At 38.7% G+C, this 23,746-nt stretch overlaps 2 protein-coding genes across 3 annotated transcripts in view; one reads left to right on the plus strand and one right to left on the minus strand.

Annotated features, from left to right (window-relative positions):
* Window positions 1–2,426: 2,426 nt before the first annotated feature.
* Window positions 2,427–21,081, minus strand: PLAA (phospholipase A2 activating protein). Its single transcript, XM_058823453.1, has 14 exons — window positions 20,868–21,081; window positions 18,167–18,360; window positions 17,150–17,250; window positions 16,946–17,066; window positions 16,449–16,616; window positions 15,256–15,391; window positions 14,579–14,748; window positions 12,930–13,087; window positions 11,626–11,845; window positions 9,579–9,647; window positions 7,971–8,042; window positions 7,048–7,149; window positions 6,277–6,441; window positions 2,427–4,819 (listed from the first exon to the last, which is right to left on the minus strand). Exons 1-14 carry the CDS (start codon window positions 21,014–21,016, stop codon window positions 4,254–4,256), a joined length of 2,391 nt encoding a protein of 796 aa, XP_058679436.1. The 5' UTR covers window positions 21,017–21,081; the 3' UTR covers window positions 2,427–4,253.
* A 186-nt stretch (window positions 21,082–21,267) lies between these two features.
* The window catches only part of IFT74 (intraflagellar transport 74), a 36,257-nt gene continuing 33,778 nt past the window's right edge, over window positions 21,268–23,746 (plus strand). The window contains exons 1-4 of one of the 2 annotated variants that reach the window (XM_058823634.1): window positions 21,268–21,307; window positions 21,819–21,965; window positions 22,422–22,557; window positions 23,049–23,097. In XM_058823634.1, the coding sequence (XP_058679617.1) occupies window positions 21,843–21,965; window positions 22,422–22,557; window positions 23,049–23,097 (308 nt within the window). In that variant the 5' untranslated portion in view covers window positions 21,268–21,307; window positions 21,819–21,842. Of the gene's footprint in view, window positions 21,308–21,818; window positions 21,966–22,242; window positions 22,307–22,421; window positions 22,558–23,048; window positions 23,098–23,746 lie in introns of those variants that run through there. The other variant, XM_058823635.1, reaches the window with a different exon arrangement.

Below are 23,746 nucleotides of genomic sequence, written 5' to 3' on the forward strand. Positions count from 1 at the left end.
AGGCAGACATCATTTGTATTAAAAATCTTCTTTACTGTGCAAAGATGTGCAATAATTTTCTTCTTTATTTAACACAACTGAATGTCTGTTCTTTTTTGTCTGCTTTCTTTCTCAGATTCCAACATATTGCCATCCAGTTTGCCCATATTGGGTTGGATCTTCAAATGGGAGGTACTGGCCCATTTAGGCAGAAGTCTGCTGAATGCAAGTTGTATAAAACTACTGGTATCAGAACTGCTGTGGGAAGATGATATATATTTGCATAGGCTGACACTGTTTCCAAAAGGGATAGAATTTATTAAGTACCATCAGTTCTTTTTTCAGCAAGCCTGAGTCCCTGCAGAGGCAGAATAGTATCAGAGTTAATCCTGATTAGCCTATGTTGTTAAAATTACCTGGATTGTGGGAATAGATGTTCATATTTACCATCAGCGAATAACAGCCTCAGCATACTCTGAAAGTGGCAGAGGTAATGTAATGAGGAAACACTGAGGAGGGGTCTAAGTTTGGGATGAAAATGGGATCCCTTGAGCAACTGTAAGGAAAATAAAAAGTTTAGCAGTGTATGCTTAGGCATGCAAACTGTGTTTTAAATGAATGTAGGATATAGAATACAGAAGCTAACTGGGCTGCTGATAAAAAGATTTGTAACAATATTCGAATTTATGTACTCACAGGCTTCAAATTCTGCTGTCAGAAAGGGGTAGTTCATACTTTAAACTATTTTTTAATGTTTTTTGTACAGACCAACAGTAGTGTCACGAACATTGCAAATTTATCTTTGCAACTGGAAAGTCTAGAAACAAAATTTCCCACCAAATTTGAAACCTCAATCTCTACAGTGAATAAGCATCAAAAAACCACTGTAAGAATAGGACATCTGAAAACACCCAGATACTCTTCAGGCTTTCAACAGCTGCATAGGGAATCTTGTTGCCAAACATTTAATTTCAGTCTATTTAGGACACATTTTGAAAAGATGGGAAACATCTACTGTTCCTAGACTTTGGAATTTTTGATGGTTTAAGGAGGAAGTGACAAAAAGAGGCAAGGGATCACAGCATACAGTAATGGATCACATTCAGCTAAGAAGCTTAACTAAGTATTTTTAAGCAAAATACTTCACACAATTGAAACTAGCAGGCTATTACATTTCCTAAAGCATTTGGAGTTGCCTCTGTAATACTGATCTATGGTAAGGCTCCTCCTGTAGATTATTATAGCATGTTACATTATAAAAAAGTCACTGCATCCAATTATTAATGAATGTACAGCTCAGTGTACATTCATGAATGTACGGCTCAATGTACTGCTTTTAATAAAATAGGTTTGTAGACTGAAGTTAGTCTATTTCTGGCTGTAGCCTGAACACAACTGAGTAATTAACACTGCTTACTTAGGTCCTGATATGAGCAAGGCGCATCATAATAACAGACATTAAAGAAACCTTGTGATAGATTAGACCAATTTGTGTTACTGTAGTCTTCTTCTATCTTGGAAAGTCCAGCAGTTGGTGCTGACAGAAGTCTGTTTTGACTCCTTATTTAGTTCCTTAGGAAGGCATTTTATACTTGTCCTGAGCTTTGGCCTAAGTAGATCCAAAGTTTTGCCACTTCATAAAACCCGAGCCATGCCTAACAGCAATGCTTTAATGTGAGATGCTACTGTGTGCTGTTGGCTATTCTTTCTAAAATCTTCGTATCTTAGAAAAAGATGCCAAAAGAATTGTGTCATCTACTGAGAGACTTTAAATTCTTAGCAGAAGACAGCTTCTCTTCAAGGGGCTCTTGAAATCTCTCAAATGTATACTTCAACTATTCCCCTGATAAATGAAATCAGGAACACTTAGCACGCAGATCAACTTAGTCAAAATGTACTACTGTAGATAGTAAGCCAGGTCCCAGTTGCATGCGAGGCACATACTTATTTTCAATGGCCTCTGGTCTCAAAATTTTTCTCAAAATTTTTTTATTGTACCCTGTGGATCTCATGTCTGATACATTTCCCACTACAGATATAACATTCTTGCACTGCAACAGTAATTTCATCCTGCTGACATTCCTAAGGAACTCTTCTTATTGATGACCCCAGCAGCAGATTGTGCAGTACCCTTACATGCATTTTCGTTTATGCATGTGGATACTGACAAGAACCACAATGGAGTTCTAAAGAGTGCCATTTAAAAGCAAAAGCAATTCCCCAATCGCTGCTTCCTCAGATGATGCTAGATCATGGATGGGTTGGTATCACAGTACCCTGTGGCAGCAGGTATCTTTCTCTCCAAACAATCCTGGCCTGCTTTGTTTATCTCACCTAACACTTAATGCTGCAGTCCCCAGAAGGATTTTTTGCTGTGCCTCATCATTTCTCTGCAAGTTTAAGTAAATTTTGTAATACCTTTTAATATACCATTTCTTGGGAGTTGCCAGAGTATGTTTATTATTATAAACATTAATTTTTGGTCTGAGAAATTCGTAACAATTTTCACGTAAAGAGATAATCTGTAACAGAGCAATCCCACAATAATAAACCAAAAATATTAAGACAAGTATAATTTCTGAAAATAGCACAGGTACAAACACAGTTGAAGAGCACAACATTAGAAAGCTGAAGCTTCAAGAACAATTGTATAGTAGGCAACCAAAATTCAACAGACAGGCACATTATTTCACAGACATGTTTCCTAAAGATAGTTTCTTAGATGCTTTCCCAGGAAGGGGTTCATCTATCAAGCACTGTAAATCACAAATAATTCGTTGGACTGCCTCATATATGAACCTCCAATAGATCAAATCAGAAAGTGTGTGACTCAGACCATGATCACAACTGTGAGGGTATTTATCTGGAAATCCATCCAAAGTGTAACTGTACAAGTGTGCAACTAAAGATCTGAGAGACAGAGTTTGCTGGAAGCAGTGTAGTAACTTAGTTCAGGTAGCTGGAGCAAACAAAAGTTAAGAGCGCTTGGTCACAAAATTCTTCACATCTAATATAGGCAGGTATCATGGGGTGTGGAGTTCATGTGCCAGAATTTTACCCCTTTTTTCCCGTTTTCCATTTTATTAGTCTAATGAAGAATGCAACTTAAACATTGATACTCTTTAGCTCATCTTAATTCTGAACCCAATTGTAACGCTTGCAGTAGTAGAAAATAACATTTCCATTTTCTGCTGAACATCTTAGATCTGCTGGAGTAAGTTGCAAACTATTATTTTCCCTGTCAACAGTCACCACAGTTACGAAGTTAAATCTGCTTCGTAAGACTTGACTTCAAATAGTTTGTGCAGTTTACAACAGAGTATTTCAGTTGTAAAGAGATCTGACCATTTTCTGGACAAAAATTAGAGCCTCTTATCAAGGACATTGTCCAAATGCCTCAAAACACTCAAAGCACTGACAGGCAGGGTTCACCAACCACCTTTAGGAAGCTTCTTCAAGCTTCTGCTGCTCAATCTGTTCTCTAGGTGTAGACAGCTCTCCCACTCTTCAAGATGACCTATTTTAATAATCTAGATTTCACAACATGGAATAAGACACCTGCTATTAACTAGTGGGGTATTCCTGTCCTTAGAAATTAAAAAGTCAAGATAAAGGCTTCTCTAGAAGTTCACGCCATTTTACAAGCTGCAAGATACAAATTTATGAGGGAAACACAACATCCATATGGCAGGTAGAGGTTCTACCCCTCAAAAAGTCATCTAGCCCTAGGTTAAAAGACGTAAGAGCCATAAAAGTTGTTTCAAAAGGAAGTGGAGAAAGCTGCTGAAAAATTTCCTTACCAGGCTATTTCACAAGGGTTAATATTAACTGAGGTAAACTAATAAGCTTGTGAAATGCACTGCTGAACTTAAGATCTCAGGGCCCCTCATCCACTGAAATAAACCCCACAGTGAAGAAACAGACGAATCATGCTGGAACACAGAATGTGTTTGGGGTGGGTGTCAGAGTTGACAGTCACTAAATAACAGCCATTTCCTACCTTTCTGTCTGGATGACCTGTAAGTACTGATATAGTTTGACTTCTTGGTGTCCTATTTTTTATGAGCAATGTCCAGACTCCTTGCAAAGTTTCTGTGCACTGATCACTTCAGAAAAGCAGTCCAATGACAAGCAGTGAAAAAAGTTTTATTTGCTCTGTATCTTGCAACAAGTTAATTAATCCACAGTATTTTCCCAAGTATAGTCTGTCATAAAATATGAACAAAAGCATCTTTTTTTCTGCATACACTGTCTTCCAAGTGCTAAGAAAATTATTATAACAGATTAAGAACAAACCTACAGCATTCTTTTACTTTAGCTGGTTCTGATACAGAGGCATACTTTTTTATTTGAGAATCAACTCCCAGAGACTTAGCTAATTGCACAGCATTTGTATCATCACTGATTAGCGTCCCAAGAGCCACAAGCAGTCTAAAAATAGCTTCAAGATCTTGAACAACTTCCATAACTGTGCTGATTACTGATAAACATTGAGCTTTGCCCTCAACGTTGTTGACTTTATGTAAACATACAGCATAGTTCAATGTCAGTGTGGCCAGTGCAATGTGGATGTTCTTATTATTGCCTGATTTCGTTTCTATTGCTTGTGTCATTATTTCATCCCTCTGTTCCATCATGAGCTTCTGGCCTGCATTGCTGACAAAACAATTGCAAAGAGCTCTAAGTGCCAACAGCTGGTTTGCTTGTTTGCCTTTAGGATTCAGAAATTTAAGAAGAAGGATGATAAACTGTACATGCTCCTTTTCACTGCAGAAGTTTTCATTCACAGTGGGATGCCTGACAGACAATCTAAGAATGTCTAGCGCTGGAAAGACAATATCTAAGAAACAAAACAAAACAAAATTTTAGTATTAATACTAAAATTATGTGTAAATTTATCAGTGAGTTTCTTTCAGATGCAGACCTTCTTAGCCCTGCAGGTTTGGGAACAGACAGTAACAGTTTCATGCGTAAGTAAAGCATAAATTGTTTCACATTCATAAAGACAAATATTGACAAATCCATTCTAGTCACGCTTCAATTATCATTAAAAAATCCATAATCCTTAATTTAGGATTAACACAGGGCTTTGCAGAAATCTTAAAATCTTTTCTTTGTCTAAAATCTCAAACTGATAACACTGAAGATAAGCACAAGATATGGTAACTAATCCAAAAAAGTCTCTGAAAGCTGAAAGTTCAGTGACTGAACACCCCTACATAGACAGCATCTCCCTTTGTCCTCATTCCATAACTTACAGTACAGTATAGGTACAAAACTGCTTACAAGAAAAGAAAATAAAAAATATATTCCAAACTGAAGAGCTGGAAATCATTGTAAGGAAACTGAACTGAAACCTTGTAATGTCCCTCCTTTCCCAGATTCTGAATACATATGTCTACTTGTATCTACTACTGGTATCCAATGCTTTCAACTAAATCAAAGCTAAACCTGCCCAACTACTTATCTTATTAGAGGTTTTTTTCCTGCACATATGCAGCATCTTCAGAATTAATGCCTTGTACAATACAAAGAGTCTGGAAAGTATGACATTGGCCATCACCAGCTCCTCTTTATGCAAAACTCTGTTTGATTAAGTGATATTATAAAATGAGCATGAATTTTTAATATTGAAATGTTTTTCCTATTAGTAAATCTTTAACTGCAATTTTAAAAAAGCAGTTAACTTTAACCATTCTCAGATATTTGTATATGCAAACAATCGTTTCTTCCAGAATGTGCTGTAACAACCAAAATAGCTTTTCCAAGCCATCATTGCTGACAATATTATTAAATGTAATTATATCACCTCCACTTCCATTCTTCCAGCATGTCATTTCACTAATGCAGTTTTGGTCCTATAGCATAGCATCAGTAACTTTTTGTCTACCATATTAAACAGGAGCTACTTTTGATTTTTTTCCCCCATAATTTATCTCATAATTTCATCTCTCAATTGCTAACAGCTTAGAATGCCAAGTTTGTACTTCCTTACTCTATTTCCTGACAAGTCTCACATCTTTTTGAGGATGGCCCTGCTAATGAAATAATCGTAATTGACTTTTATATCAAGTTTCCTCTTTATGTTAATTATTTTGCCAACAAAACTTGACAACCAATTACCAAATTTACCCCTGAAGCTGATCACTGCTGTCAGCACCTTTTATTCATCTTCTCTTTTCTGCTTGGGCTATCAAGTGTTTGGGACTGACTCACTGTAACATACAGCATGACAAGACTTTTCATTCATGGTGAAGTACTGATGAGATGACGCTAAACACAATTGCAAGAGTTTACCTTCTGGCCAGTTAATTGCTCTCCATAAAGTCTGAAGTTGCTGTGCTGTAGGTGTTTCCGTAGAGGTGTTGCATGTTGCAGACAGTAACTTTTCTAGGATTATCAAGTCATCTTCAGTAAGCTTATGTTCTTCAGCTGCACTGCCATTAAGTTCCTTTAATTTGCCTATAATACCAAAAGAAGAGGCACAACTTTCCCAAAACAGAACTTCAGAAATCGAGATCTCAAATGAAACGCTACAAAAGCACTTTATAAACAAGTAACAACTATTGCAATTGAGTGGTTTTGGGGGAGGGAGGGGGGGGGCAGATTTTTTAAAACATGTTTTCCAATTTGATAATTTCTCATTTCAAGATTTTAATTATCACAATGATTGCTACTAATAATTCCACTTTAAGAGTGCGACACAAAGATTCAGAATTTGTAGAAAAATTTTAGAAAATGCCTACATGAAGATAAAAATGCAGAAAGGCGTCATAAGAACAATAGAGCTTTCATAACTGAAATACAATTTATTTTTACTCTTTTATTAAGTAGTAAAAAGGTTAAAGGTCTATGTTCTTAGTGTGATCACAATTTTTTTATTTTTACTTCAATCATGTGATCATGTTTTGCTTATGACATGTGCTATATTCAATCTTCAGTGTGATTTAAAAAACAAATCATTAGATTATTGTAATGGATCTAGCATTAAGGAAATGTTTTTTTCAAAAAGCTCAGTCAAATTACTTCAAAGATATTTTAAAAAATCCTTAATATTAAAACACTGACCCAGTATCTGTGTAGGATTGGCCTGGTCAAAGGTGACCGCATCTTTCTTCGGAAAATAAATATTTTCAACTTTAGCTGCAGCTGACTGGTAGGCATCCATTCCTACAGAAGGGCAATACAGAGCATTCAACAGTGTACCAAGGTGTCTGCCGTAACTCTCTACTGCTGGACATTACTTGGAAAAATATCTCTTGAGAAAAACCCTGAATGTCTATCCAAACAGCTGTCATTTCTTACATTATTTTTACATTCAGGGGTTAAAACTGAAAGCAGTATCTTCACAAACTGTTCCCCCCTCATGTATAAGTTTACAAGTTGAAATTATTAACAGTCATTTCTTAATTATGTGAACTAAATACACAGTCACTTATAGCAACAGCTACTGTAGTTAACACATAAAAATGGCAAGGATCTTTTTAGGAAAAATATCCCTTTTGCCCCTGAAATCTTGTATTTTTATTATTTTCATAATGAAACTGTTTACATATTAGAAGACATTACATTGCAGACATGACCAAGTTAGGGCACATGCAATAGTAGCCTGAAATGTCTTTTTTAATGAGCAATATAAAGCTTTTATCAGCACCCATTATTATTTCTTAAACTCACAGGTCTAGTGGCTGATATTGCATAATGCCCATTAACTATGTATCAGTTTCTCTGATCAACAACACAACTACTAGGAGATCAATAATCCTCTAAGATTATTATTATTATACATTTTAAAGCTTGTGTGCATGATTCCTGCATGCAAAGGAAGGCTCTCTTATCCCACTTTTATGATTAATTTCAGAGTATAAGCAGCTTCAATCTGCTATTTTTGATAAAGTATGAATTTGCATCAATGCAGAATTCATGTTAGAGAAAAAAAAAACAAACCCAACAATCAGGAATGTTTTTCACTGGCAGACATTTTCTCTTACCTGTAAATGGATCAACGCCGCCCACTGGAGGAACTGTGTTTGATGCTGAACCAGGAACGTACCGACCAGCTCCTAACAAAGATGTCAAGTTTTTAAACACCACCACCAATAAAGAGGTTATGTATACCTGTATTTAGTTACTACTTTTCAAACAAAACTATTAAAAATTATTTTTCTGCACTAAAGGAATTACGAAGTAGTGTTCAACACCTCTTTAAGGATTAAATCTCAATGCCTGTGTGAGGATGTTGGTGATGACAGCATTCACAAGTTGTGAGCTCACAGCTGGGAGACACTGTGTCATCACTGTGGGACACTGTGGGATCTCTGGCACTCACAGGTGAAGAAGGCTTCAGCACAGCAGATACCTTATCTATGACAAGTTCCAGCAGGAGGGCACACTGCCCTGGCAGTGACTCTCCTGTAGGAGTTGGACTCTTTCACACTGAGGCCTCAGTGAGGCCTCCATCTGCAGAGACCACAGAGCCACAAAAGCCATGGAGGAGAAACAGCTGGACACAGAAGCCTGTCAAGACGGGGAAGTAACAGCACAAAGGCTTCTGCTCTATCAGTGGATCTGCAACTGCAGAGCAGGCAGCGAGCGCTCTGGCACTGGTGTGGACCAACACCCAGCAGTGATGTGTTACAAGCCAGCTGAAACTGCACCTCATGTCTGCAAAAACATGAAAGGCAAGCAGCAGTGATGGGAAGCAGAGTAACCTCCTGCATGGTGGGGAGGCACCTGCCTATGCATATGGCCTGGTAACTTGTGTGGTATATGTCTGCTGGGGCAAGGACTCAGGATGCCAAAGAGACACTGCCAAGCCTTGCCTGGCCTTCAGACTATTACCCTGCTACTCTTCCACATGACAATCAATGGTTTTGCCAAGGAGGTCTTGGAGGATTTCAAGAGTGATTAGAGGGCTCTGAGAACAAGGCTGAAGAGTTCAGGCCATTTCTTTGTTACTCTGAACAAAGCAGAAATGCTTGAATACAAATGGACTTATCAAGTGGGTCCGCAACTAACTGCATGGCTGGTTTTGCAGGCAAGATCTTGGCATCAAGTGATTACAGGAACCTCCTTGAGGACTAAGAGCTCCTAATCAGGGATGGGAGAAGTCTACCAATGCAGGGCTGGAACTAGGAATGTTTTTGCAAACACAATTACTAAATTAGTGAGGAGGACTTTACAATAGCTATACCAGTGAGGATCAGAATATAAAATAGGGGGAGCATGGTACCAATAAAGATCATGTAAAAAAACCAAGTAAAAATGAAAATAGAGAACTACCTCTATAAATATACCTAATCTTGTGTGGTTCATGACTATGAAGTCTGGCAAAACAAAAGGTTTAGGTCCTTACTCTTCTGCTATAGTGGACAGAGTGACATGAGGCAGACCCAACAGCAGAGGGCTTACCTCAACTGAACAGATCTCCGTATGCTTTGCAGTGGCAGAGCCCACTTTACCAGGCTGTTCCACACTACTGCCCCAAACAGAGAACTGTAAGAAACAGCTGTCTGGGGCTAAACACATAATGCAACAGAAAACGACTGAAATGCGTATCTTAAGTGCTAGCCAGAAGACAGATATGAATTTCCCATTACCTGTAAATGGGTCTGCTCCAGGTATTGCACTTGATCCAGATGAAGAGCCTGGAACATAACGTCCAGCACCTAGTCAAACAGTCAGAAAAGCAATGACTATTAAACACACCTTGCTGTTATTAAAATCCAGAGAGGGGTAACAAAGCTGGTGAAAGGTCTGGACTGCCTATTCTAAGAGGAGCAGCTGAGGGAGTTGGGGTTGTTTAGCCTGGAGAAGAGAAGGCTCAGGGGACACCATACCTCACTCTACAACTTCCTGAAAGATGACTGTAGCCAGCTGGAGAATGGCCTCTTCTCCCAGGCAATGTGATAGGCAATGTGATAGGAGGAGAGGGCATAGCCTTAAACTGCACTGGGGGAGGTTTAGGTTGGACATGAAGAAGAATTTTTTCACAGAAAGGGTGATTAGATACTGGAATGAGCTGAGCAGGGAGGTCGTGGAGGTGTTAAAGGGAAGACTGAATGTGTGGCACTTAGTACCATGGTCTAGCTGACATGGTGCTGTTCAGTTATAGGTTAGACTTGATCTCAGAGGTCTTTTCCAAACTAATTACTTCTGGGATAACTGCAACTCTCAGAGTTACATATAAACGAACAAGCCTGTATTCCCATTTTCAGTCCCTTGCAAGAAAAAGATTTAGCTCAATTATGTTAATGCTATTTTCTTCAAAAATTCATCTTTGTGAAATTAATTGAATTAGTTTGTTTTGTAGATGTGATAAGCTAAATATAATTGATTAACAATGGTTTAGCTTATCAGTAATCAACTTGTTCTAGTTCCATTTCCTGCCTGAAAAAGGTTCACATTTATGTATTTGGACTAATTCTCTGGCTAAATTTTTGTATTTTATTAATTGCCCTAACAGCATCAGGCACTTTTTGTATGAAAACTGGACTTTTCTTTTACTGGAAAAAAAAGACTAGACTGAAAAATACGACTGGCTTGATTAGAATTTTGCTGAATATTCTTTGTTTTTTGGGGTTTTTTTTCAGAACAAAAAAAAAAAACCTTTGCCCTCAATCATTTAAAGATATGAAAGTATCTGTAGAAGAAGTTCAAGACCTACAACACTGAAGTCTGTCTGCATAGACAATTCTATGATGCTCAACAAGGACAAGTACTGGGTCCTTCCCCGGGTCACAACAACCCTGTGCAGAGATACAGGCTGGGGGCAGAGTGGCTGGAAAGCTGCCCAGAAGAAAAGGATCTGGCAATGCTGATCATCACCTGCCTGACCATGACCCAGGAGTGTCCCTATGTGGCCAAGAAGGACAACAGTACCTTGGCTTTTATCCCAGCAGGACCAGGGCTGTGACTGTCCCTCTGTACATGGCCCTGGCGAGGCCACACCTCAAATCCTGTGGTCAGTTCTGGGCCCCTCATGACAACAAACACATTGAGGTATTGGAGGCAAGTCCAAAAAAGGGCAATGCAGCTGGTGAAGGATCTGGAGCACAGGTCTTATGAGAAGCACCTGAAGGAACTGGGGATGTTTAAGTGGCGCAGGTGGACCTTACTGCTCTCTACAAGAATTTGAAAGGTATCAAGGTGGGCGTCAGTCTCTTCTCCCAGTAAACGGATGCAAAGAAGTGGTCTCAAGCTGCACCAGGAGAGGTTTAGATTCGATATTAGGAAAAAGTTCTATACTGGAAGGGTGGTCTGGCATTGGAATAGGCTGTCCAAGGAAGTGTCTGAATCATCATCTCTGAAGTATCCAAAGAACTATGCAAATATGAGGATATGATTTAGGGGTGAACATGGAAGTGGTCAGTTAATGACTGAACTCAATATTCTTAGAGGTCTTTTCCAATCTTAGTGATTCTATGGAAGTGAAATGGATTGGAACAACCGTGGCCAGAGCATGGTGGCCAGTGCTACTACATTTACTGGAAGCCAGCCACTGGTGGTGTACCCCAGGAGTCAGTACTGCATCCAGTTCTGCTCCACATCTTCACTAATGATGGTATCGAAGATCAGTCAGAGTGTGCTGAAGACACAAAACTCGGAAGAGTATCTAATGTCATCATTTAAGTTTAAAATATTTACCTGTAAATGGATCTGAAAATTGATTACTTGTAGTGAACAGTGTTTGCCCCTTAGTGTTGTCCATAATAAACTTGGCCACCTGATCCAGAAACATAGGATTTAAATCATTCTTTTGCAGGAAGTTGTATGCAGTCAGCCAGGGATCATCAGTGATATTATATGGCAGTTTGTAGGAAGGCCCATTTTCATTTACATCAATGGTGAAAACATAGTCATATTCCTTTAAGTGGAATAAAAATAAAAACACATTAGAAATCTTCCAGCACTTTTTACATAATGATCTATTAAATGTAGTCTAACCTAAGCCTAAAAATTTCAACCACTGCTACTTCCAGAACATATCAGCAATACTCTCCTGAGAGACTGCAAGTAAACATTTGCTGATTTAGGTTAAACACTAAACATTACTTAGCAATAGCCAAAACATCAGTGTGTTGTAACACTGTTGCTATACTATATCCAAAACACACAGCATTGTACCAGCTGCTAAGAATACAAACTGTGTCTCAGTCAAAACCATCACAGACTTAAGCCTGTATTTTCCAGAATTCTCTGCTCAAGAAGAGCAGAGTAAAACAACATATCATTGTAATTAGTGTACACATATATTACAAAGTAAAGATGCATCAGGTCACTTTCACTGACACCTCCGGCTCCCTCCAACGCTATAGAGCAATCAATTTGATTGATTGCTTGATTTGATTTCTTCTCTCAAGAAATTTGACTCTTAAAAGCACACTTCTAATGCTAGCAAATGACTTCCTAATGCTTCTTTAAAATCTGTGAGAGTGAAAATCAGTATTTTGGAGGCATTTCTTCTGTGGTGGACCCTGACAAGCTTTTCTGTGTATATTTCTGTAAAGGAAACATTTTTTAGCTTATATGTCTTTAGGTTAGTTTACCTTTAAGTTCAATAGTTACTATAGAGAAGCAGGACAGAAAGTCTGGTACCTAACATTTTAGGTAAGTCTTGTATTATAAAGTTCATTTCCTTTGGGAAGGATATTTAAACTAACTTCTTAAGGTATTAACAATACATACAATAGAACTTGACAACTTCTCTACTAATGGTTTACCTTTCTCCAAAATAATTTGTGTCCATTAGCTTGCTCATTTTACAAAATGTGTTTTCTAAGTAATATACTGTACTCACTTAGACTTCTACCTCTGATATCAAAGGTATCCAAAAAAATCGTGTTTTCTAATACAGATATTTTTTAAATACCTGTTTTCTAAATTATATTTTATCTGAACAAAGACCAGTTACTTAGGAAAGAATGAAACAAATTAAAGTTTGCACATACCTTTCCTTCAAATAAAACTTTTCCAGACGTTTGTTGTGTGGCTCCAGAAGAACCAACAACATCACCGATCTTTATCCATCTTCCTTCACTTACACTCCATTGATATGCTTCTACTTTCCCATTATCTTTAATAAGCCGTGTCTGTCCATCTCTTGTTCCTGTAGGCAGGAATTTAAACAATTTCAAGGATATTATTTACTTTAGGAGAGAAAAATATTCAAATGGTGCTCAGCATTAAAAATTTTAAAATAGTTCAACAACACTTGAAACAACAGCACAGCAGATATATGGTTTAACCCCAGATGGCAACTAAGCACCACACAGACACATTCACTGGCTTCATGGTTGGGGTGCAGGAAAGAATGAGATGAACAGAAGTGAAAAATTTGGCAATTGAGATACAATTAAAAAGGTAAATCAAAAACTACATGCAAAAAGGTAAATCAAAAACTACAAGCAAAGCAAAACAAGGAATTCATACAGCACTTCCCATGGGCAGTCAGGTGTTCAGCTGTCTCCAGAGGAGCAAGGCTCCATCAGGCTCAACAATTCCTTGGAGAGACAAACGCCAACACTCCAAACCCCTCTCACTCCATATCCCCTCTCACTTCCTTCTTCTTCCCCCTAGTCTATATGCGGATGGGTATGGGGATATTCCTTGGGTCAGTTGGGGTCAGCTGTCCCAGCTGCGTCCCCTCCCAGCTCCCTGCACACCCTCGGCTCCTCACCGGTAGGGTGGTGAGGAGAAGCAAAGGCCTTGGCTCTGTGTAAGCCCTGCTCAGCAATAACAAAAACAATGCTGTGTTATCAGCCCTGTTTTCAAACACAAATCCAAAACACAGCCTCATAATAGCTACTATGGAGAAAATCAACTCTATCCCAGCAAAAACCAGACAAAATACTACATCTCACAACAAGAATATCAGATTTCTTAAGGAGCATTTTACAATTATGGTAACAGTATCTGCCAGCCGACTAAGTGGCCAAACCAATACTTAGGTCAAGTACTTTAGAAGTTTATCAGCTTCTCAGTGAGATACCAATTAAGAAAAGTGACATTCTCCCATAGTCTAACAAGATGCAAAGTTTCATGTGGATCTAAGATCTACGCCACTTCCTAATCATAGCCAAGGGCTGAAGTCACCGGTTACTTCACCTTGGGAAAAAGTATTTGTCTGTTTAAGAATAATGTTTACTACTGATTCTACTGCATTCTCAAGTACCTACACAGTGTGAACCGAGCCCATCAAGACCACCTTTCAAGCCAAAAGCTAAAGCAGAAAATCTGCATTTCTACTTTTATTAAGAAAAAAACCTGCATGTTCAGTATTCCTTTTACAAATTACCTGTTTCACATACTCTTGGTACAGCTGGCAGAACAGATAGAAAATATCTCAAACATAATGTAGCATCAATTCCACCTTTTTCTAAATTATCTCATATGAGAATAAGAAAACCCCCAAAACCAAAAAACCTTGAGTCCTGTTTCCAAAAGAATCTGTGAAAGGATACCAGAGCAAAATTAAGCCATTTTCTTCGGTAACCCTATCAAAAGGGATTAAAGCTTTAATTTGAAACCATCAGATGCTTCAATACCTCCAACCAATATTTGGAGGCACCTCTGACATGACAGAAGTATAGTAACTTACCAGGATCCTTAAGGTGTTCTCTTCCAGGAAGGTCATCAGCATTGATATCTCCTAAATCACCAGTTTTAGGGTCAATGGATGCTTGGGCAAGCTCATTTTCAAAAGCCTGAATCTCTTCAGCACTTGCTGTACGTTCCAAGGACTCTGTAAACACCCTTATAATTCCATCACTGAAGGGAGAGAAAAGATTAGAATAGAAATACTATTTTAAATGTCATTGTGATATTTTGTGATAAATTCTAATGGTGACTTCTATGTCACAATAAACCATCACTATTTTCAATTACCCCTCCCAATTATAGCTATGAAAGGAATTCACTCTCATACTAAAACCATACAGAGAAGGAATCAAGCAGGTAACCCTGTCTTCAGAAACACTTTAATGTCAAGATACAATATGCTTATGCAAAGTGTTTTTATACCATGTTTTCTAAATTTATTCTCAAGTCTATTCATGATTTACCACATTTCCAAAGAACTCACTCTACCTCTATGAATGACATAAAAAAATTACTTCATGGATGTAGTGCAGTGCATGTTTAAATTTAACACACATACACTCTGATGGCTTTATTTTTAAATATAAATGAAACTGACATCCAAAGTGATGCTGGCGATTTCTTCAAGGATTATCAGATTTGGATTTACAAATATATTGAAAGTAAAACTTGGGATACCTTGCACCAACTACGATGTCACCATTGTCTAAGACACAGCAGCACCACACAGACTGAGCTGGGAGTCTGATTGTTTGAGCACATTCCCCTTGTTTCCAGATTCTAAGAGATCTATCCTCTCCAGTTGTTACAAAATCTGAAAATAAAAAGATGTAAAAAAGTTCTAAAGTACAATTTTAGCACACTATGATAATGGATGCTATTCTGAAACTAGGTATCTAAAAATCACAACAGTAAAAGAATCTTTCTGCAATTTAGTAGTTCTCTCAATTACAAGTAGAGAGTAAAAACACCCCACTGTTCATTTGCCTTCTCAAAAAATTCAAAGTGCATAAATTGCAGATTAAGCAGCCAAACAGTGAATAAAACTGTGCCCAAGACAAAAAAGATCCCTTCATCCTTTAAAGGGCTTGAACAATTTTATACTCATCATAGTTTTATCTTGCACTACAGTTGCTTAAGTTCACATTTGTTTTAAAATGAGTTTTGGAAGGTAAGCCTGCTTTATCAGGAAACACACATAAAGCAATTTTAAAAGTCTACAAACTACTCAATGAGGGATTTTAAGGCATAGGAGGTCTACAATATATGTACTACCCCATACACATGCACTTGACCTATTGAACAAATGCGCAAGCGTCCAATACTCCCCACAAAGGTCACTGACTTGGAATTTCTTCTGCAACTGGCTCAACAGTTAGTTCTGAACCTCTAAATCTCTAACTCTGAAAACAAACGTAATTAAGCCTCATAACAAGAAATTCTTAACCTAAACTACATTGTGGAAGTATTTAAATTTACATTATCTCAAACTGGCATGCCACACATTACTATTTTACTACTCTGCAACAGCACTGAAATACAGGTGGCAGCCAAGACAACAGTTTTGCCTACTGTTTCATCTAAGTTTTACTTAAGCTTTCAATCAGGAATAACCCAGGACCTTTCATCCCACATACTGCCAGAGCAATTTTGACAGCAGTGCAACTTGGAGTCAATCTCAATGTATTTTATTTTTTCCTTACACCTAGTGCAAATAGGTCTATTTTCTTACACTTATTTGCACTAGGTGTAAGAAAAAAATTAAACGCTACTGGTGTTCTTCAGTTGTGGCTGTGGCACAGAAAATCAGAATACACACCCTCTCATTTCATTTTGAAAAATCTCGTGTAACAGTTGGGAAGGAATCCTACCTTTACATCGAGGGAAGACAGAAATGCTGTATATGTAATTTGTATGTCCATAATACACCTGCAGACACTCGCCAGAGATCTGCCATCTTCGAACACTAGCATCATTAGCACAGGAAAGGAACTCCATTTCACTGAGAATAGCTAAACCTCTCACACAATCTTCATGTCCTTTACAAAAGGAAGAGAAAATTTTAATGCAGTTATTGTCTCCATTAGCAGCAGTATACCATTTCTGTATAGCTCACATCTAAATCCAGGCAAAAAATCTTTGTTGGAACAGTTAGAAAAAAAAAAATCCTCACAATTCTGTGAAAAATATCTTGTTTTTAGAAGTCATGTGGCCTCTGGACATATAACTACTTCAAGAAGTAGTTTACTTTCAAAATCCTGCCTAAATATTGTTCAGTTTATCTATGCTTTCGTAAGATTTTAATGTTTGTTCTCTTTTGACAAGAACAGACCACACCAATGAAATTATCAACTGCAGCAACATTTACCAGTGAATGTTCTTTCACATCTGCCTGCCTTCCACAGTTTTATAGTTTTGTCAGCTGAACCAGTCAACATTAATCCCTGTTCTGGAAGTATCTTCACTGCCCATATTGCAGCTGTGTGACCCTGCAAAAAACCCAACATTGTTAAGACATGTCAGAATCAAATTCAGAGTAGTTATTTCACATTCACGTAGAGGAACTTCATACCTGTAATGTCATCATACATCTGTCATTCAACCAGACTTTTGCTGTTGTATCCCATGATCCACTTAATAATGTGCCAAATTTCCCAGATGAAAGGCTGCAAACTGGAATGAACATTTAAGTCAGAACTGACAAGTACCCTGCACTGCCACAAATCTTAAGTAATTTCAAGAGATTTATTTAAGAGGATTTATTTGGTATTAGTAGCATATTTAGTGTTGAGGACTCTAGAGAAGAATTAAGTGAACTGTACTTGCACTGCAACCCAGAAAGAAGTTGCTTAAAATTCTCTTAATTTTACGTTTAAAAAATTGAAATATTTTTGCCATTCATATTTTTATACTTCTCTCAGTCACAGATCTCTTCTCTTGGACTAGAATATGATGACAAACAGGTGAGATAACTAGCCAAGACATACAATTAATGCAAATAGGACATTTTTAAGAGACAGAAAGGTATTAATTGATGTCTTCAAGAAGTTATTTCATATGAAAAACACTTAGCTCACCTTCTTGGAGGGCAAAATACTACCACCAAGAAACTGTGGTGAGATTCAAAGATTTAGTAGAAAGGTAATCTGCAATTTACACAGCATAAAGCTCTGTATTTAAAGCACCAATTAATATTAAATACTCATCTAAGTAACAAAATGGGCAGAGGAAGTTTATTTAGGAAGCTCATTTTTTTTCCACTTGTATCAGCTTTGACAAAAAAATTAATACATGAAGAAGAAAAGTGCAATTCTTGACAAAAGAGTAATCATTCTGTCAATTGCCAGGAATTTAGAGAGACAGTGAAAGTTCAAACATTCATCAGGACAAACTTTGAAGTCCTCGCAATGAATGGTCACTGCATGAATTAAGATTATAAAATCCTACTTGCAGAGAACATAATTAAACAGTTTGCTACATTATATACCAAATAAATCAAAACTGAGTTTCATAAATTTGATTTCAGTTCCTCTCTAATAAATCATGTTAACTTTTATGCAAAAATCCCCAAAGTACAATTACTACATACCTGTGTTTTTATGACCCTTAAGGACATAAAGAGGAGCTGAGTTGTCAACTGTGAAAATGCAAATATTATGATCATTGCCACCAGTTGCAATCAGCCCACGAGGGTAGAGGTCACTTGGAGGTATGATGCACACGCAAGATACAAAATTTGAGTGGCCACTCATACAGTGCATCTCAGTAAAACCCCTGTTAAGACTAAAACATAGATAATAATCAGTTTAGAATCATGACAGAAACAGCACTTTGAGTAAATTACAGCTCTTATTAATTAACAACCATGCTTGTCTTGTGCTGAATAAGTACTATAGATGGCCTAGAAAGAATGAAATTTAAGACAAAAATTACATCCCAGAATGTCGCAGACATTTTTTCATAGAAATCCTTTCTTTGGGATTTGTTCATCTTCTGGGAAGCTGAGGCCCCAGAAGAAGAATGTAAACAATTGTTATTGGCTGGTGTGGAATGCAACAGGTGCAGCTGTGATTGGTCCTCTGTGAGTGTTTGGATTTGCTGACAGGAGAATTTGTCCTTACTTTCTGCTTTGTTATTCATTCTTTCCTATTCTATTCTTAGCTTAGCAGCCTCTGCAACTTCTCTATTTATTCTTTTTAGTATGGTAATAATGTATTATATATCATATATCAATAAATCCAGCCTTCTGATCATGAACCAAGATTCTCGTCCACTTCTCTGACCCTGAAGACCTCATCAGGTCACTGTAATACCAGAATTCTTCCCCATACCCAATACTAAAGCTTTCCACTTATTTTTCAATGTAGTGATAGGCCTGGAAGGACTTTTGTTCTTTCTTGCTCATTGGCAAACACTCTGCCAAATTTGATGATAAATAGCTACAGTTTGTCTTTATACCATCTTTTTTTTTTGTCTGAAAACTCAAATGTATGTCCAAGTACATGCTAAAGTAAGAGCACAGAAATGTAGTTTACTGCCAGCCAAGTGTATTCAGCCAAGTAGGCTCTTCATTAGGAGCACTACAGAGGAATAAAAGTTAAACAGATCATAACTGACTCAACCACCACCTTCATTTCTTCATCCTCAGCCAATCTCAGCAGTTACAGCACTAATGGAAAAAAGCTACTTATTCCCATAGAATAAACATGTAGGTTGTGGTGTTGTGTGCTTGTTATGTTTGCCTGTGTTTATTCACCCTCCTTCAAAAACAAAAGCTATCACATGATATCATACCGTCATCCTTCAAACCCTAAAGCTTGGCAAGCTTGAAATATGTAAGAAAATCACAATACGCTCTAGATTCTAAAAGATCTCCCCTTGATGCACATAGAACAAATCACAGGAGCAACATCTCTTCTTGAAAAAGCTGAACCAAAACAGCACACAGCAGTGTGCTCATCCACTGAACCCTGACTACTGTAGTCCCTGAGCCTTCAAAGCAGAGAAGCATAATCAATACCAACATTTGCAGTTGATACAAGTAAGTTATGTCTTCTTCCTCACAAAGTTCTCAAAAACTGTGGGTTAGAACTAAATTCCTTTCCTCCTGCAAATTTCTGTGCAATTTAGCAAGTTCTTTGTCTTGTGATAAGAGACTCAGTAAGACCCACTTAATAAGATTAGTTTTCCTTCACCTCAGTCACAGAGCTCCAGAGAGCAATACGAAGAGACATGTAAGCACTCAGCAAATTTGTCAATTATTTCTATTTTACATGAAGGCAATGGGAAGAACATCCATGCCTAGTAACTTCAGAATACAGATCACAATACACAACTACAGTCTGGGAGGAGGTACATCCTGTAGCTTCCAGCAATACCCCACATCTCCTACACACATCGCTTAGCAGTGTATCTGGTCTGCTTCTGGTCAAGGCAATATGCTGAAAATTTGACTCTGTGTATTCAACTACACAAATTAGTAGGAGACATATTAGTGGAATATCAGAAAAATTAATCTTGGGGTATTTTTTCTTTTTCTATGTCTTTGTGTATTTAATTTTCTGTACAGTTTTTTTTCATACTCCATTTAATACTTAAAGAAGCTTGTTTAACAAGGGTGAGAAAGGATGGAGTTGTTTTGTGTGCTTTTTTCCAAAGCACAGTGCCTTACTGTCAAAATAGCAGCACTGTTACTTGGCAGGATTACTTGGGCACTGAATACTATGAGGTAGAAACAACGTTATTGATACCACTTAGAAAAAAAGACGCCTAGAACTAATGGCATTGTTCCCATTTCCAAAGCACACTATAACATAGATGTGTAGCAAACGGCTTTAAAACATACAACTTTCCCAAAGGCATGCAGAAGTTAGGCCTGCTCAGCCTGGAAAAGAGAAAATTACATGCAGACCTCATAGCAACCTTCCAGTATCTAAAAGGGCCTACAGGGCCCCTTCAGAGAAGTTGCGGATATCCCATTCTCGGGAGTGCTAAAGGCCAGGATGGACAGGGCTCTGAGCAAAGTGTTCTGGTGAAAGGTGTCCATGCCCGTAGCTGAGGGACTGGGACTAGCTGATCTTGAAGGTCCCTAACGTGACTCTCTACAAGTGACAATGCCAACCACGAGCGCCGCCTGCGAACAGGCTCCCGCCGTCCGCCACCTCTCTCGGCCCCACCGATTGTGCCGGCAGCCCCTGAGGAGAACTCAGCTGCACGGACGAACTCGGCGGGGCACGGGCGGAGCCCCTGTGGCGCCACCTCCACGCTCTCCACCGCGGCCCAGCACTCACCCGTCAGGGGCCCAGAGCCGCGCGGTTCTGTCCCGCGAGACAGACACGAAGCTGCCTTCCGGGAAGAGGCCGCGGGTGAGGCCGCGCACGTCCTGCCCGTGCCCCAGCAGGGAGCAGCGCAGCCGGAACATGCTGCCCTCACCCGCCATGGCGACAGCGCCGGCCTGACACAGCACGGACTGCGCGCCGCCGGAAGTCGTGCCGGATGTGCCGTCACAGGGCGCGCCGCCGGACAGAGGCGAGGCTCCTTATCCCGGCAAGCACTGCGCTTCACGCAGCAGGTTGTGCCGCCGCTCTTCCCTCGCCAGGCCCTCTGGGAATCGTAGTCTTTGGGATGCACGGCCGGCTGGAGCGAGATTTGCGGCCATCGCGATACCCGCGCGAGCGGTTGCTGCGATACGGCGGCGCTGCCCGCGGGCTGATGGCGGCTGAGGGGCGCGGTGAGGGGACGGGGCCCTCCCGGGCGGTCGCGGCGCTGGCTCCGCGCTGCTGTGCGGCTGGGATGGGCTCCTTGATGGGCTCCTTCGGGGGTGGCGAAAGTTGCCGGGGTTTGTGAGGGACAGCGCGGTTTGGGATTGCTGTAGTGATGGGTGATGGTTTACGGACCCTCTGCAGATAACCAGAATGAGTATTTGCACCAATTGCTCACTTCCAGTTTGTTTCATTAAAGATTTGCATTCAGATAGTGAAACAATAAATGCTACAAGAATAAGCTGAGAGCTCATTAAACACTGAAAAGAGAGTGCTGCCTCAGCTTACGTTAAGTGGTCTTTCCCGAGCCCTGCCGCTCATGTTCTCGTACCATCCAGTAAGGAAGTACTTTGCAAATTGCTAAAAAAACCGAAACTATCCCCCCCATAACATTGTAGTAAGAGTTATGCTTTAAAGAGTCGGTTTCTCATAGTTTTAAGGACCTTGTGCAAATCAAAGGATGATTTCCTTTCTTACCAGAGAGAAGTTAAAAAGGAAACGAGTATGGCCAGCGGTAACAGACCTCCCACAGCTCGTTCTGCCTTAAGATCAGGAATAGGACTGACCTCTTCATCAAGGCCTGCCTCTTCATCAAGGACTCCGTCAGCAGGCAGAGTAGGAACAGCGGTATGTTAGAAAATATTAAAAATATATCATTAATTTTTATGTCTTTAGATTTGTTTGTTTGTTTGTTTTTGCTAATCTTATTTTTTTTAGTGCCAAGACCAGAGTGAGGAGAAGTTTTTTTTTGAGAAGAACTTAAGATTTCAGTTTTGTATAAAGTTTTGCTAATCTTCCCTGGAGGAGATCAGGGACATCCAGCATCCAGAGTTCACCTGGGAGATCTAAATAGCATTAATGTTGCTGATAGATGGAACAATGAACAGCTGCTCAAAAGTAATCCTTACCTTCTACAGCAGACATTCATCTGAAGCTTTGCTTCCTTGAAGAGATGTAAATGCTAAAAGGTTCCTACAGAAAGAGTGAAGAGACTAACTGAAGTTTTTAACTGCTTTTGCAATTGCTTAAGGATAATAAAGTTATATTTCAGACTTGGTAGATTTTTCATTTGTATTTTTATAGATGCCTCCTAGTACAGGAAGACCTGGTTCTCGTGGTGGTTCTTTGACTCCTGGAGGAGTCTTATCATCTCAGATTAAAGTTGCAGACCGCCCAGTGACTCAACAGGGATTAAGTGGAATAAAAACTGCAGTGAAAGGTATTTTATACTGAAAATAACCCTCAAGATGTCTGCAAACATTTTGAAAGAATATTTAGGTTTTTAAAGGGAAGCTTTTCATCATTGTGTAAATTGCAGAGTGAGGAGCTGTGATTAAAAGGAGGAGCAAAAAGAAAGAGAAAATTAAAGCGTCCCTCTTTCTGTGATTAGTCTTGGTAGCCAAAGATAAGCATTTTTCTGTAACTGAGCTGTCTTTAAAAATAATTCAAAAGAATAAAACAAGGTTATTGTGTCTTCTTCCGTCACTACAGAATACTTAAAATACTCTGTTACATCGTAACTATTTTTATATTTGTATTAGTAATGTTTATCTTCACAGCAGTCCAAAAATGTCTTCTTTTTAAAAATTACATAATAACTATATAGGGACACCAAAAGATATTGTACATTTTTTAATGTAAATTTTGCAAATTGTTTTCCTAATTTACAGTTCATCTAAAGCAAAATATCATATTGCTTTCTTTTATCAGGTCCTCAGAGACAGATAATGGATAAAACGTACTACCTTGGCGTGCTGAGGTATGTCTTAACAGCACACATTTAATGGTCTGTTCCCTTTCAGACACAGAGTTGCAGCTTGAAAATAGCATTAAATAAGTGGTGTTCATGTATAATGAACTTTTATAGGAGTGCTGCTGTAAAAGTGAAGGTTATTTGCGTATAGATATTCTGTAGGACGAAAGGAAGTAGATTCCCTTGAGCTTTTCTTGTTAGGCTTGCTAAGTTAAATACTCTCTCACAGTGTTAGTAAGGGGAGGGTTAGTGATTCTGAGCTTCCAGCTCCAATGTTTATTAGGTCTGATAGCTCCATTTCTAACAAGTACCATTGCAAAACAAAAATTTTTTATTATACATTTCAGATTATTTGCTTGGATTATACATTCAGCTAGCAATGGCAAAGGCAAGACCTTGTGCAAACTATTGCATGCAGGATTTTATCAGTTGCTCGTATTAGGACTAATTGTTGAATAATTAGTCCTAAAATATGTAATTTTAAATATGGATGGTACCCACATTCTGTGAAATTAGACTGTGTTTTTTTTATTTCCACATTTGTTTTGCCAGCAGAGACAAAAAGCTAATTAAAACATTTTATTTCATACCAAGGTTTTCCAGCAGCTACTTAGGACTTTAATTGATACAACCATTTTGCTTTTTTCTGCACTTA

The sequence above is a fragment of the Ammospiza caudacuta genome, chromosome Z (genome assembly GCF_027887145.1).
Source record: "Ammospiza caudacuta isolate bAmmCau1 chromosome Z, bAmmCau1.pri, whole genome shotgun sequence".
Taxonomy (NCBI): Eukaryota; Metazoa; Chordata; class Aves; order Passeriformes; family Passerellidae; genus Ammospiza; species Ammospiza caudacuta.

Excerpts from the sequence above, each read along its gene's own strand:
- PLAA (XM_058823453.1), bottom strand. The coding sequence starts at position 21,016 with ATGGCGGGTGAGGGCAGCATGTTCCGGCTGCGCTGCTCCCTGCTGGGG. Across the intron at positions 13,088-14,578 it reads AGAACACCTTAAGGATCCTG|GAACAAGAGATGGACAGACA; the intron begins GTAAGTTACTAT and ends TCCTGCCTACAG. Across the intron at positions 9,648-11,625 it reads ATTTTCAGATCCATTTACAG|GTGCTGGACGTTATGTTCCA; the intron begins GTAAATATTTTA and ends CTGTTTGACTAG.